At 39.6% G+C, this 16,452-nt stretch overlaps 1 protein-coding gene across 1 annotated transcript in view; it reads left to right on the forward strand.

Moving 5' to 3' along the window:
* Positions 1-16,452, forward strand: part of HSD17B12 (hydroxysteroid 17-beta dehydrogenase 12) — a 93,835-nt gene that overhangs the window by 69,439 nt on the left and 7,944 nt on the right. Inside the window, exons 7-9 of the mRNA XM_087746009.1 lie at positions 4,393-4,427; positions 9,881-9,962; positions 14,843-14,908. Of these exons, the coding sequence (XP_087602135.1) occupies positions 4,393-4,427; positions 9,881-9,962; positions 14,843-14,908 (183 nt within the window). The remainder of the gene's footprint in view (positions 1-4,392; positions 4,428-9,880; positions 9,963-14,842; positions 14,909-16,452) is intronic.

Genomic DNA, 16,452 nt, shown 5'->3' on the forward strand with positions numbered 1-16,452 from the left:
TTGGAAGTTGGAAGAGTGACTTGCAGTCATAACATCCTACCATAGAATGATTTCTCTCTGAATATACAACTGTGGTATTATGTTTCTGGCTTTGGATAACAATTATGTGGCCCATAATTTGTGAAGGATAACTTTGAATATTTACCTCAGCTTTTCCTACTGTATTTTAGCAGTCTGAGTGAATAGCACTTGAAAGGTATTCAAAACTTTACAAATTATTATTCTTTCTTTAAGCTCTACTCCTGAGCTATTGCTTGGATCGGAGTGAGAAAAGACTACAACTCAGTGATCACTAAGAACGGGAGAAATTTTTTCTGAAGAAAAAACACTGGAAATACGTGGTTATAACTTCTGTTTGTTAGTCCTCTAATAGCAGCTTTTAAGTGTAGCACCTGTTTCAGAACATAAATCTAACCGTATGGCTGTGCATTTTTGTATCTGCAAGTAGGATTCTCTGTTTCTTTAGACTAAAAGTGCCGTTCCTTTTTCCAAAATTAGAAGGTAGAAGACAGGTCTGGTGAGGAAGGGTGGACAATACAACCAGTGCTTGCCAGGCATGTAATAAATGCAGTTGCAGATAAATGGACATCAAGAAATGATAGCTGCCTGTAAAAGATCAATGAAATGGTCTGTAATGAATCTCTACCTTAAGTTAGCCATTTGCTGGGAGCATCCTGGAACTTAGGAGCTGGAGGGTTAGGTGTGAAAGAAGTTGACTTAAAAATAATGCAGCCCTCCAAACCAAAGGAACTATACCTCAAACTCTATGATAGCATTATGTGTATATGGGAAATCATTGAAAAACAAACAAGTAAAAAAACCTCAACAACTACTGCTTCATGGTTGTGCGCTAAACATAACTTTTTGCCAGACTATATAAAATATAAATGATTAGCAACTTCTGATGTCAAGGAGACCGTCCTGAGCAAATTTCTCAGATGCACACGTATGCACGCACATTCTCACTCTGCTCTAATGCAAATTTTAAAAAGAAAAAAAACAGTTTTCTTTGGATGAACTGGCAGTTTTCACATAGCCTAGCGTCTGGCTACTCTGTCTGAAATTACCTGAGCCTTCGGAGTCTTGGGAACATTCACATTTTCAACTGCTGCACTGGCATTTCTGTGGAAAAGTAGTATTTGTTTGGAGAAATGATTGTGTGAAGGAAGCCTAGGTGAGTTCAGTAACCACTAACTGAAGGCACTCCTCTTCGGGTAGTTCCCAACCTCTCCTTTAGGTTGCCTGCCACTTTCTTCTTCCTTTATTAGACTGCCTTCAGAGAAAGAAACACTGTCATAGAGTTCTCTGGCATCCTACATGCTAGTTCCTACAGACTCAGACTTGCAATGTTTTGGCATTTATGAAATACACCCCATTACACAACTGGTTATCTCTAAGTCAGACCTGGCTAAAATTTGGATTCTTTATCTGGGAAACGTTTATTCAATTCTAGGTGTTTGTTGTTGAGCTGCCTGTTTCATAATGGCATGTCTGAGATTACAGCTATTGAAGAAAAGAGTGTTAACCAGTTTGGCTGTTTTGGATAAAGATTGTGCAAGCATGTATGAACACTGTTATTAGTGGCAAAACTACATTTCTGCTATAGATTGTTTTATTTGAATTAATGCTGGGAATATTTCATGCGTGTGTACAATGTATAAATTTGCCAGACCTGAATACGGCTGCAGAATGCCCTGCCAGCATTTTTCCAATAGTGCCCTTGCACTGCTGGAACAGTGTGAGTGTGGACTTGGCTGGGTGAGGTGAGACTGACTCAGAGAGCTGCCTTCTGTTGTTTTATTCTTTTTAAAAAGCCAGCATTTTTTTCTGTACGTAGATACTGAATGTACATATATCTCTTTTCACACATAACAAGACGTAAAAATACAGATAGGAAAAAGTTTTGCCCTGTTTTACAGATTTTTTGAAATTCCCTCAAAATATTAATTCTAATGGAAACAAATGAAAGTGATGTTGAATATGAAATCAAATTTTGCCATCGGTGTTTTTCTGTGGGGGGAAAAAAAAAGATTGATTGCCTGTCCAGCCTAACTTTAGAAACAGACTATTTAACACAGCTGGTGGTGAGAGACGACTTGATTTCTACCTGATTTGTGTATCTATTGTTATATCTCAGCTCTCAATGGCTTCATAGCTTTTTAATTTATGTAAGTCAAACAGTTACTGTAGTATGTTTTCCTGTGCTTTCGTTTGGATTTCCAATAGTAACCCGCAGGTTTGTGATACGCTAAGTTAGAGCTGCTTGGGGGTTGCAGTTTTGATTCAGACCACGAATGCATTTTTGTGGATTTATGACAAAGTTTCAAAGGTGGGGTCCCCTCTGCATTACAATGGGAGATCCTGTACTGGTTTTTCAGACGATTTTTGGGTTGCCTAAGGGAAGGCAATTGCAGTCCATGTCCATGTGTCAATCTATGGAGATGATATGCAGCATTACACTGCCCTTAGAGGCAAGAAACAGTATACTGCTTTTTGCCAAGGGATCTGTGGGAGAGATCATAAAGTTTGCACCAGATAAAAGATCTGCCAGTCTTGAACTAGTCTTAAAATCAGTCCAAATCATTCTTTATCCTTTAACATCAAAAGAAATAGTTGTTTCCACATCTCTTTTGAAGGATTAGTGTATGAAAAAGCTTATGTATACTTAGGCTTAATGTTAGAGGCTTTTTTTGAAGTTGCATCAGATCTGTTTAGCTTGGTGATGTTTACCAACTCTGAATACTTAGTTTGACTTCTGGGGCAGTACTGAGAGTTAAATATGTCAACAGCTGACTTCATGAAAGAAGGTGCGTTCAATTCCTGCTTGTACAGTCCCCCGTCGAAGCATCATGCAGCATGGCTGATGGCAGAATCTATTCTGAGAAATTTCTAGTGAGAAATGCCAATAAAATACAAAACACAGCCCTTCTCTACCATTTTCTTTGTATGTCGACTGCAATCAACTGAAATTTTGTTCTCTTTTGTGTTTTTTCTCCTTTCTTCCTGAAAGGGTATGTTTTATAATCTAAAAATAAAAACAAACAAAAAAAACCCCTAACCCAGCTTCAGTCATATGCAAGGGCTAATGCAGTGGTGATAGTAATTATCAATAGCTTGCTACAATAAGATTTGTTTCTGTGTAAAAAAAGTGCTTACAGGTGTTTTGTGCTCTTGTATATGCTGGTTTCTTTTTTTTGTGTGTGTTTTTCCTCCCATACAACTCAAATGTTTCATGTTTTAAGCTATCAGGATAACTTGCGATCTGTGGGAGTACCATTACATTTTGGTGCCATTAGTATTTTATTACCCCCTCCTCACTGTGTTCTGAAAACTTTGTTGGAATACCTTTTAAAGATTTGAAAAGTGGTAACAATTTATATTTCTTGTCTGATCTGTCTTTGGTGTCAGTGACGTGACATTTATTAACAGGGTTGGTTGGGGGCAGGGTAGTATTTAGCACAAGCTGAACTCGGATGACGTTATTTCTTAAAGGCAGAAATTTTGGATTTAAATTGTATTTTAGAATGGTGCTAATGAGTAGTAGGAAAATTATTTATTTCACGCTAACTAAAAATTCATCAAAGTTTGGATCAATGCTTGATTTGTTTCCCTTGCCAGAGCTGCTCTGTCTGCAACTGGGAAGCTTGTTTTAGGATTACTGCTCTGGAGAATCCTTCGACCAGGTTGTAAATAGATTGCTCAGAGTCATAACAAAGGCAGGAGCTTCCAGAGCAGTTGGGAGGTTTGCCAGGCTGCTTTCCGTGTGAGGGTGTAGGTTCTTCAGTGTGAAACCATCTGTGTAATCAGGAAAAAATGTTTTGGGGTCTTAAATGTTTTCTGTAGGTAACATAAGGTAGGAAACATATCTTCACTAATTCTGTCCTGTGCTCTTGCTGCTCCACAATTTATTTTTACCTTAAAATCAGCAGTTCAGTAAGCCTAGCTAAAATCATAGAATTGGATATTCTCTTGAGTCTTGGCATAGGTGGTAAATTTAATCAGTCTTGAGGAAGACAGATGCTTTTTGTGGGGGGAGAAAGATGATACGTGTACCATAGTACTCTGGTGTTTTAATGTTCTTTAGAGGCCACGGATGCTGCAGAGCAGTGAAGACTTTTTTTTTTCTTTTTTTTTTTTTTTTTTTACTCTTACTGTACTTATGCTACTAGCTGGATGGGTTCACCAGATTCAGTGCACACACTACTTGACAGAGCCAAGTTATCCAGGTAGAATAAAAATAAACTGCCTACGCAAAGTATGGTCTCTGCTTCCCCGAGCCTTGGTTGGGGTGGAGGGGGTGGCAGCTGCTTCTGGGAGGAAGGGAGGCTTCCCTCGGTCTCTGGCTGTCTGGTGTCTGCATTCTCAGCCATCACGAATGTTTTCTTTTTGCAGATGACACGATTGGTGCTGCCCAGCATGCTGGAAAGGTGAGTCACACTAACACTATCCAGACAAAGTCATCATTATTTATAGGGGAGAATCCTTTCTTGAAAAATTCATTACTGTGACTAATCAGCCTAGTCTCCATGTTTTAAAGGCAGAGTAATGCTGGGTGAGTCACGCTGATGGTGCATGAATCATCAGACGGTGGAAGCCTTTTCCACTCGATTCCCTTTTTATTTTTCCTCTCCCTTCTCCACTGTTGTGGTGATTCCTTTTAGAACAGAATTAAAAAGCCCGTCTGACTCATCAGCACTAACTCAACAACCTGCTATTCTGAGGGGGTGGTTACAGTTCCTGGGAATAACCTTCTTAAGGCTATTTCTCTAAGTCATTGTAAGTAAAATGGATGCAAAGAATATGTTCTCATTATACAGTAGGAGTTATATTGAGGAAAGTCTGTGATCATTTGGAAAACTAGAATTGGAGACCAGCTCTTTAAAATAACAGTTAATGCACACCACTGTCGCCGCGGAAGACGTGAACTGACTCCCTAGCTAGCTCCCAGGTGAAACTAAAAGGTGCACAGTTTCCGTGTAGTCCCTCCAGGCTGTTTTCTAGCGGATGTTGACTGTCCCAGGCTGCTTGCCGTCTCTGTTGCGGTGCTAACCCTGGCTTGCTGGGGTGTTGCCCTCGGTCAGGGCTGAGCTACGCTTGCCATACTGAGGAAAGCTGTGTGGAACCATGCATGACAGTCACCATGGTATTGCCTCCAAACGAATACTCCAGGAGGAGCATATGTACAGGGCAAACCTCCAAATCCGACAAAGATTAAGAAAAAAATTGGTATTTCTTGTATCATCCCACTATCTGGGAGTCTTCATTGCAGATCAGGATTCAATTATTCAGGTGTTGCACAGATGCAGAGCAAATGTTTGACATCTAAAACAAAGTTTCTTCATGGTTATAAACTGTCAGAGCCAGTGGCCAGTATGGGAGTCAAGTGTCTAGCACGTCAGGGTGATGGCGAGCTTAGATTTTTACTTAAATGATCAGGAGATAAGGAGTTTATTTCATGTAAAGGAACTTGAATTAGAAAGGAAGACCCAGGACAGAGCTCTGAGGCGGGAGTATAATATTTCCCAATAAAGCTGGAGTAGAGGATGAGGATTATAGTACAGTGGGGGTAGCTACTTAGGGTTTGTAAGTCAAAAGTTACTCCTTGCCCATGTACTATTATTGATGGGTAAAGGGACCTGTCTTTTGTGAAACCACTGCCCTGTGAAGATGCCAACATGACCAAAGCCATTCTGTTTTCTAAGGATTTAATGTTGTTTTGTTATCAATTTTTGGAACTTTGAAGCTCTAGCAATTTCTTGCCTCAGTTTCTTCTTTGTCTAAAGAAATGTCATATTTATCTATTTGGCAAAGTTGATCTCTTCAGCTTCTTAGGACAGAATGATATATACTCTACTTATAGAATATCCTGTGTATGTTTTTCTGTTACATATTAACCTGGGTAAGATGATCTGAATGAAAGGCAGCAAACTGGGATCCTGCTGACTTCTGGTTCTGACTACCCTTGAGCATACCATGTCATGTTTCTTTTCACTTTTCCTAACTACATGATTACTTCAGGAATCTCAAGGATAAATGTTAAAGAAGCAGCTTAGAAAGAAAAGGTTGATAGTGGTTAAAAAAAAAAAAAAGTACACATCTTGAACTTTTTCCTGTGTGTGAGCAGCCACTTTGAATGACTGCTCCATTTGAATGAAGCCTTGGTTTCTGTCCCAGGGAAAAATATTTGAAAAAGCTTCCATTTTCTGTTTCGTTTTGTGAAGTCAGTTGGGTTTGCAGTGCACAGAAGCAATGTCTGCAGCTGCCAACTCCTGCATAGTCATAGCTCACAGGCCATTAACACTGCTAAGAGTCTGTAACCACAGGAGGACATGGCTGTCCAGCAAATCCAAGAGCATGAACGAATGGTAGCTGTACTTGGCTGCTCTTTGGGCCAGCCATAAATTTCTCCCATGGGACTGCAGGTTAGGAAAAAGGGCTCCAGGCTCTAAGAATAAAACTAGACTAGGAATCCCATCATTATTCCGTACTTGTTCAGGGAGGATAGCTTGTTGAGTAGAGAGATGTGACAGTACACTATAGCGTCTTGCAGCTGTAGTGTGTACTTTTACGTATTTGAGTGCGGTTTTTTTAATGGCAATATATTACAAGACAAATACAGAAATAGAGCAGACTTTACATGCTTTGCATCCAGGTCTGTGAGGAGAAAACACAAGTGCCTCTTGGTGTGTCTGTTACTTTTTATTTATAATAAACATAGCAGCATTAGATGAATGCCACTTTTGGTAATGGCATTTAGATTCTCTGCTGTGGCTCCTCTCCTGTGCTCTGAACACTTAAAGTGACAATTTATAATCTGTGGCTTCCTATTACACTTAAATGAGCAGTTCCTCTGTAAATTTTCAGGCTACTGTCTAAGGTGGAAGACTCATAGAACTGAAAATCGAGGCTTGATGTCTTTGGGAACAAAAAAACCACCAACAACAAAAATCAGTTGACTGTTTCTAGACAAATATCAAACTATGGTATTTATTGCCAGGGAAGTAGCAAGTGCATAATTACATTACAGAGGAAGCTTGCTCTTTCCACTTGGCGTGCAGCTGGAGCAGGCGCTGGTTACCACAGCAACAGGGAGATGGCTAAATATAGCCTCCCCGGCGCTGGACCGCTTAAGGTAGAATGATGGGGAGGTGTGAGGGTGTGGGCCTGGCTCTCCATCTTGACCAACTTTTTTTTTTAAGTGCATAGTTGAGTTGGATGGAGCCAAAATTTTTTTGCTGCACTGATGCTCGCTTAGTTCTTCAGGTGCCTCCCTAAAGACACTTCTTCTGCAATTCCTCTAAGAAGCGAAATTTATAATGGGAGTAATTGGAAGTGTTCCCCTACAAGCATGTTTCTCAGTTTCCTTTTTCCTGGAGGTTTTAAGTTACGAGCTTTTAAGGCTAGGACTGTGTTCTTTATAAAGAAAAAATACAAACCACAAAATGCACAGTGGCATTGACTGCTTCAAAAAGACCAATACATGGAGCTTCTGCAAGGGGCTGCTATTAATTTGTTGTGTTTCCAAGAGGGCTTTCTTCACTGGCTCAGACCATTAATTCACTGCACCTAGATGATGGCACTAGTGCTGGAGAGTTGCAGCCTAGCCAGATGCTGCAAGACCTGTGCTTTACAGCCTGAATGCCAACCTCTCTTCTAAAGCTTCAGTTTGTTTTATAAGCATGAGGCTTGTGTTTATCCATATAAATGCTTACCCCTTTTTGAATCCTATTAAGCTTTTGTCCTCAATTAAGTTTTATGACAAGCACTCCCATAGTCTGAATATGGGAAGAGCACTTCCTTTTATCAGGTCTAAATTTCAGCCTTTCACTTAAATAAATGCCATCTTTCTTTTGTATTCTGAGAGGATAAATCAAGATCTTGATCTTTGCCATTCATTAGTCTGTTTACTCTTATCGTGGCTGTTCTTAATAGTCTCTTAAATAGCTAAATTGAACCAATCTTTTCACCTCATTGATGTATCAGGTGGGTTTTTTTGCCTTTCTTAAATCATCAGGTTATTAATATTTCTGTCCTATATTTGGATAGAAGTGTTCCATAGACTGTAATACAAGATTTCAGTCGTGGTGGGTCTGTCCCTGCTATTCCCACCATCCTGTTCTTTGGCTGGTTTTGGTGACTGCTGCACAAAAGAGAACTTGTGGACTTCGTTCAAGTTTTCCAGGGAGCAGATAGTTGATTTAGAGTCCTGCAAGGTTTGTGATTAGTTCACGTTATTTTCTTTAGTATGCGTTGTTGGTTTTGTTAATATTGATTTTTCATCTGCCATTCTGTTGTCTGTTCACACAGCAGTCTGAGCTCTTTAAAAAGTTCCTTGTAGTATTCTCCAATCTGGTAATCTCTTAAAAACTGCATGAATACTCATTTCACTGCTAATCCCCATTTGAGCTCATGAATAAATATCACAAGCACCACCTGTCTTGATATGAAAAACTTCTGGCATCCACTGTTAACCTTTTGCTGTCGTGAAAATTCATGATTAATTTGTGCTCTTATTTTCTCTATGCTACATATTTTGATCCACATTACTACTTTATTTCACCATCCAAGCTTTGCAGATAACTCCTGAAAAATACAACAAACTTTGGTAAAGGTGTTCGAAATCCTGAATGACTGAAATGATTCTTTTCTGTCACGTTAGCCATCTCATTTCTAGAGGTGAATCAATCACAGATTTAATTCACGCTTTTATCGTGGCAGAAGCCATGTCGGTTTGAATGTATTGTCACGATTTTCAGAGTTGTATCGTTTTAATTTTTAATGGTCACTTAAGCTCAGCTGTTTGTTTTCAAGATGGCTACTTAAATCATTGTGGCAGCAGCAGCAGCATAGAGTACACGCCGATGAACAGATATGATGAGAAACTCGTATGTGAATCTGCAGGAGCTGAGCTGCGTGATGCCCACCTGCATGCATGTTCTCACTCTGCACTAAACAGCATACTTAGTAGTACATTCAGATAAACTGGCTTGGATTTACTACAGGGTAAGAAGAAGCAGAGATGCATCTTTCACTGTGTTGGACTGTCTGGTAGCACCTTCTAGCAGCGTACTTACCCTAATTTGCCTGAAGCTTTAAAAACGAATTCTTCTTTCTACCTAGCACTAAATAATACGTCTGGTTTTGTAGGTAAAACTAGCCACAGAAACAGACATGCTCAAAATGAGTCAGTTGGTTGGGAAACCCAGGAGTCTTACTTTCTGTCCTACCCGCACATGCTTTAGAAGTGCTTGGCAGAGCAGGTGGTAGCTAATTTCAGACTGGTACCCTTACCTAAATATTATTGTGAAATACTTTGTGTTAGTGTAATACAGCTGTAAAACAACTCTTATTTTCTGTAGTCATCCACTGAATATCTTCCATACTATATTAAAACACTTCTGTATTTGAGCAGTAGATTCAGATACTTCCTATCTTGACGATCCATCATGAAGTACCATTTAGAAGATGAAAGGGATTATCAAAGTGTAAACTATACAACAAACTTGTATTGCCATTTCTGCCACCTTAGCCTGAGATTTAGAAGTTGTCTTTTAGACTTGGGCCATCTTCTCTCAATCCGTTTGGCATAGTTTAGCCCAGTGTGTGTGTGTGTGTGTGTGTATATATATATATATATATGTATGGAGCTTGATTCTCTTGCTGTATTGACCTTGGATTTGTTCCTGATTTATACCAGCTGCTTGAATACTTATATTGTGCTTAAAATCATATTAATAAATTTCAATTTAGGATTTGGTTGGGGTTTTTAAACAGACCTTAATCTCAATTGCTAAAGGTTTTCTTTAGGCTTGCAGTAATTTTCTGAAACATGAAAGATGTTTCCTTTGTTTAATGATAATATATCTTCACTGCCTTTCAGATCAAAAGGGGTAATCCTGAATATCTCCTCAGCTGCTGGGATGTATCCAACTCCACTGCTGACTCTTTACTCCGCAACCAAGGTAAGTGTTCTTTTCCACACCGAAATCAAGTGTCAAACATAAGCCAACGCTACAGGAATAAATGTTTTGGTGTCCATCTAGTGGTGCTTTCAAGAACTAGAAGTACTGAGTTTCTAACTTGAATTTTTCCAATAGTGGAAGCTGAAAGGTCGAGAGAAAAATGAGTGCAAGGGTTTACTGGCATGGAAATGACTATTGTATATATTTCATCATGCGTTCTACTTTTACGTGGAAAAGGATGCTAGTGTACCAAGCAAGCTTAGTGTGAGGTTGAGAAAGGACACTGACTGAAGTTTCACACACTTATTTTGAAACTTTTTTCCCTTGACATTACTGAAGATGTGTATCTTCAATATATATGTACATATATTTATTTAAGTAGGACTCTTCTGGTGCTTGCTGGAAGCAAACTTTGTCCTCATTTTTTATTAGTTTCCTTAAGTGTAGCATTTCAGGTAAGAGAAGAGATAGAGCTCTAGGGCCTCACCGTTACCAGATAGTCAGCTTCCCTTGATCTGCTGACCACACATCCTGCGAACGTAGCCCAGTATGTCATTCGATGTTCTTGCAGTGAGTGGATTATTGGCTTATCTTCTCCCTGGCAGGCACCATAAATTCCAGGTTCTTTGCACAAGGGCTGCTACTCGACCAAAATTAAGGCATGACTTTATCCCACTCTGTATGCAGAACTTTGCACTTCAGTCTGTGCCAGTCAAGAAATCTCATGATGTTTAACAATAATCAAGTTTATCAAGGTCTCTCTGGACTGAAGCTCTGTCGTGTCAGCTGTTCCATCCAACACTGTCATCTGCAAATTTGCTGAGGGTGTGCTCTGTGTCATCCTCTAGGTCCCTGATAGGAGATACTGAAGAATATGGGCCTTTATTGATCTGTAAGGTTCTCTGCTTGTTATCAGCCAGATGTCAAGCTATTGATGATGGCCCATTGGGCCTGGTGGTCCAGCCAATTTTCAGTCTGGCTAGCAGTTTGTCCTTTCAGCACATATCTGCTCAACTTCCAAATGAGAATGCTGCAGAAGATGGTGTGAAAAGCTTTACTGAAGTGAAAATGTGTATACACACACACATATAGTTTATATGTATTAAAAATCTGTTTTCCTCATCTACAAAGCTAGTCCACTCCATTGTAGAAAGCAATTTAGTTGGTCAAACATGATTTGCTGTTGGTAAATCTGTGTTGACTGTTTCTGATGTATCTTCTTGTCCTTTATGTGATTGAATTCCAAGAGGAGGGCTCCCTGATATTTCCACAAACTGAGCTAAAGCTGACGGGATCATTCTTGCCTTTTCAAGGAGGGATGTATTAGCCCTCTTCCAGTTGTCAAAGACCTCCCCCAGTTTCCATAGTTTTTCAGATATCGTAGGCAGCAGACTTGTATACATACAGACTAGTTCTTTCAGCTCTCTTGAGTGAATCCATGGTGGCTCCAAGGGTTTGAATACATTGAGCTTCTCTGAGTAGTCCCTAAATTGTTGCTGCCTCTGCCTCTCTCTTTCATTAAACAAAGTTGGTGCATGCAGAGGCACGTGAGCAGGCTTTGGCTGTGCAAACACAAGAGAAGTGTTGAATACCTTAATCTTTTTCGCTCCTTTATCTCTAGCTTGTCTCCCTCATCCATCAGCAGACCTCATTTCTCTGAAATTACTCTTGAAACTAGTGTACCTGTAGGATCCTTTACTGCTACCCTTAATGTCCTTTGCTAGTCTTTTCCTAGCTTGGATTTTATTCTAAGTACCCAATAATGTTTTATGTTTCTCTTCTGTTTCTGTCTCTCATATGCTCATTTTTAGTTTGCCAAGAAGCTCCCGACTTAGCCAAACACTCCTTTTACTGAAATTTCCTGTCTTCTTCCACGATAAGCTGGTTTATTTTACCAGTTCATAAGTTACTACTCTAGATCTACGTTTCATGTTACATTTATCTGCTCTGGTTTCTTTGTGTGTCACTGGGACAGCTTTGTCTGTCTGCAGCTGGTCTTATAGGCGCTTCCAAAATGTTCATCCAGAAGGTCTCCAGTTAACGCCGTAAAGACAGAATATGGGTAACGTGGTATGCAACTGAAGTATACATGATAAAACTAAATGCAAGAGACATTTATGCTGGTATTAAAGCAGTATGGCATGACAGCTTTTTCAGGTGCATCTCGTAATTACCTTAAATACTTCAAGGATTTCAGAGTCTAAGCAGAACCGTAACAGGATGGAGAAACCTTCGGTAGTGTCATTCATGTCAGAAAAGACCTATTTTTCCTCTAGACTCTCGGTAAAGTCTTCATATTTCCAGAAAGGAACTGATGCACACTATTTTATTCATACTAAAGGAGAGAATATTTAAGTTTAGAAATCATGAAAGACTGAATTAGGTTTAGCTGATAAAATTTGCTCCTGAAATAGCTGTTTCCTGAGAGCACAGTTCTTTGTTTTAATACGAAAGGTCACTTTCATTGTGGCAGTGCCTTCAGCTTTATGGAATGAATTGAGCTTCTGATTTTAGTGATAATATGCCTTACACTGCTTTGGTTAGTCTTTTTTTCAATGATAATCTCAAATTTTTCCTCCCCTCCCCCTAAGAAACTCAATTACATGTTAAGTAATCTGCCTATTCTCAGCACTGCTCATCTACCACAGCAAGATTAGTAAGCATGAAAGTGACTCCCCTAATGTAGCTATAGAAAGACTGTATCTGCAATTTCTAGGTTGGTTTTTTTTTTCCTCATCTATATGGAGGGGGTTTAAAGCATAGTATCCTTCAGGTCTAAGTCAATGGCTTTGGCTAATTATCAGGAACAGTCGCAGTCCAACTCTTTAACCTTCCTGTGGAGAATTCCCTATTTTACAATGAAACGAGACACTTTTAAAGGAATTGTAGTCCTGTTTTTGACAGGCTTACCTATCTACCTGCATTAATACTAATGAGAAGTGAAATACCATCCCACCCCCCCGCCACGTCTTTCGTATTTGGGTTTGTTACTGGATATCCAGGAGAAGTTTTCTTAATGCAATGTTTATCTGTTTATTCAGGGGGTGCTTAATTAGATGATATCCTTAAGGCTGTTTTAAATGAGAGGCTGCTGGGAGGCTTGAGGATCTGGAGGTAGAAAACACACCTTGTCTTGAAATAAATTCTTCAAGAAGAAAAGCTCCAAAGTTTATTTGGATACTGGAAGTTGCTTTTTCTTCTCATGTAAAATGAACATTCTCTTTATTGCAAGCTCTTTGCAACCAGTAGAGATGACAGTCTCTTTATGCTGTCTTTCCATATTTGGTACAGTAACTGATTTCAGGACTCTGTCATGTAGTAGTTAGGAATTTGAATGATCAAAGCCTTCTGATTAACGCAATATAGTTTTTTATTTATTTTTAATAGATTATTGATATACTTGCTGCAGTTACCACACATACACCTGGCAACTGTGTCCAGGGACTGCACTGAACTATTTGCATGTCTGTGCAAGTGCCTTATTGTTGCAATAGCACGACTAGCTCACTTGAACCATTGCTGCTAGACCTGATTTTCAGAGACTTGTTGAATACTGCATTTCATTAAGAACTTATACTTGGAGGAAGAGGAGAAGGAAAGAACAGCTGGAAGAAGATAAGCCTTTTTGGTTTAATGAGCCTCCTTCTAGCTTGTACACGCAACTTGAAGAATAAAAAGACCTATCTGCTATGCAGCAAAATCTAGTTTTCTTTCAGATCTTGTGTACGCTCAGAAAAATGTCTATAGAAATAGCCCAGTAGCATGGGAATGTTTCTTTTGCTTCTTCTATAGGCTGAGTTCAGTAGGATGACTTTAATAGGAAAAACACGGGGCACTGCAAGCTTTAAGCACTGGTTTCAGTTAGGACTTCTGTTAATCCAGTGGTGACACGGTCAGCAAAGGAAGCCTGTAAAGCAGGTGCAATACTAGAGCTTTGCTCTTTGTTTTGAAACTGATCTGAAGCAACTGCTTCTTAAATACTTGAATTCGTTTATTTAGTATTTATTTTAGCTTCAAGCATGGATAAGATAGTTTAGTTCCTTCAGGTAAAGGTACTCCATTCATCCTACTTGGCTGTATTGTTTCACTGAAACAAGAAACCATAGCAGAACCTGGTATTTTGTCTCACTGGACTGCAGGAGGGAAAAGTGGAAAGGTGATTTAGAAGAACTTGGGGAGGGGGAATCTATGCTGGTTTGAACTGCTGAGTAGCCTTGGGTTATTAGGACAATACTTTCTTGTGGTGGTTGTGGAGGTGGCTGTATCAGATGTGAGGGCATCTTGAAGGCAGGTACTAGCATCCACCTTTTAAGCCCTTTCACTTCTTTCTTGCAACTTTTAGTCTTGTAATTTCTAAAACTTCCAGAAGTTTGGGAAAGAATCTGTGGTAGTGGACTTCAGGACTAGCAAGAAGTATCACTGTAGGGTGGCGTTTCTTAAACATGTAAAGGCAGAAGACAAAGTATTTAAATACTATGCTTTAAAAACCATGCACTAGAGAAACCTACTTAAATCACTCTTTAAAAAATAAAAAAGTCTAAGGAGATGACATAAGTAGTGGACAATGTGAACATATGAAGTCTTATTTTCCTTTTTTAACTAGGCTTTATGTAACAAATCTAGTTCCTTTTCCTTCTAAATTAAAAAAGGTTTTATTTTGTTTAGATTGAGCCTCACTTCTGTAAAAATGCTCTGTAAGCATAGGGTTTCTATTCAGATGGCATTGCTCTAATACGCAAAGTTTCTTTGAAAACCTAAGGTTTTTCACTCTGAAAACAGGAACTATAAATAGTAATTCAAATATGCTTACAAAAACCTGCAAAGTACAGTTTCCATTTTAATATGTAGCATGCTGCATATTTCCCTTCTTTTCTCTCTAGGCTTTTATGGATTACTTCTCCCGAGGCCTCCATGCAGAATACAAGAGCAAAGGCATCATTGTGCAGGTGAGTAGAGTTTGTTTCATCTAAGTGTGGTTACCACAGCAACATTGGTGTCTTGGTAACAAAAGGGAATCAGCATATTCTCTTATTCATGAATATGTGACGCAGATTAAGGATAAGGATTTCCTTTGATCCCATTAGAAGCTTGCTTAAGTTCCTCTGAAACAATACGTCTTGAAGCAACAAAAAACATGTTTGGTTTTTTTTATTATTATAGAATCATAGAATCATTAAGGTTGGAGATGGAATCCAACCATTAACCTAACTGCCAGATCCACCTCTAAACCATGTCCCTAAGCACCACATCCACATGTTTTTTCAATACTTCCAGGGACTGTGATTGCACCTCTTCCCTAGACAGTCTGTTTCAATGCCTTACTACTCTCTCCATGAAGAAATTTTTCCTAATATCTAATCTAAACCTGCCCTGGTGCAGCTTGAGGCCGTTTCCTCTCATCCTATCGCTTGTTACTAGGGAGAAGAGACCAACCCCCACCTCGCTACAACCTCCTTTCAGGTAATTGTAGAGAGCAATAAGGTCTCCCCGCAGCCTTCTTTTCTCCAGACTAAACAACCCCAGCTCCCTCAGCCGCTCCTTGTAAGACTTGTGCTCTAGACCCTTCACCAGCTTCGTTGTCCTTCTCTGGACACGCTCCAGCACCTCAATGTCCTTCCTGTAGTGAGGGCCCCAACACTGAATACAGTATTCAAGGTGTAGCCTCACCAGTGCTGAGTACAGGGCCACTATCACCTCCCTGGTCCTGCTGGCCACGCTATTCCTGATACGCTATTCCTGATACACCTGAGCACACTGCTGGCTCATGTTCAGCCGGCTGTCAACCAGCACCCCGAGGTCCTTGGTAATTGAACCTTTAAGTATAAAATATTCCACTGAACTGTGTGCAACTCTGTAGAATACATCTTTATACAACTTAATCTACTGGAATGCACTTTTGGAGTGCATTTGTACAGAGATTCAACAGGTAACTGCTCAAAAGACTAGGACAGTGGCAGTCCATTCCCTGCAGTGTCAGTGAATCAACTGCTAGTGTAAGCATAGTAGCAAGAACAAACAAAACCCTCAAAGACCCTTTGTACATAATGGACTGATTTAATTTTCTTTAGTACTGGCTTTCCACATTAGTAATGAGTCCTGCTTTTTCCCCCCCATTTGTTTACCTTCAGTGGTTTTAAGTATTTTTGATGGGGCATAAAAGCAAACCAAGCCAGTCTCTCACAACTTTATGTGATTTTGCTTTAATATCACTTCTCAAAGCTGGAATTTCCAGCTTTGGTTGCAACCACTGAGTTTTTCCATTACTTATTACACCTGTTGCTCTTCAGAGTAATAGTCAGTTTGATAAAGGTGGTATAAGATCTTACCTGTACTGTGAAGACAGTGGTGTCTCTTTTTTTTTTTTTTTTCCCCAGTTATGGATCTTCTTACAAACAGGATTAGCTTATGTCCATGTCTGTCATTCCCCTATTCAGTATGGTGGTTCTCAAAACCATCTGAACTCTGAAGGCCCTATGAGGAGTAAGGCACA

This window comes from Nipponia nippon, unplaced genomic scaffold (genome assembly GCF_047370975.1).
Source record: "Nipponia nippon isolate SJK-2023a ecotype South Korea unplaced genomic scaffold, ASM4737097v1 scaffold_10, whole genome shotgun sequence".
Classification (NCBI taxonomy): Eukaryota; Metazoa; Chordata; class Aves; order Pelecaniformes; family Threskiornithidae; genus Nipponia; species Nipponia nippon.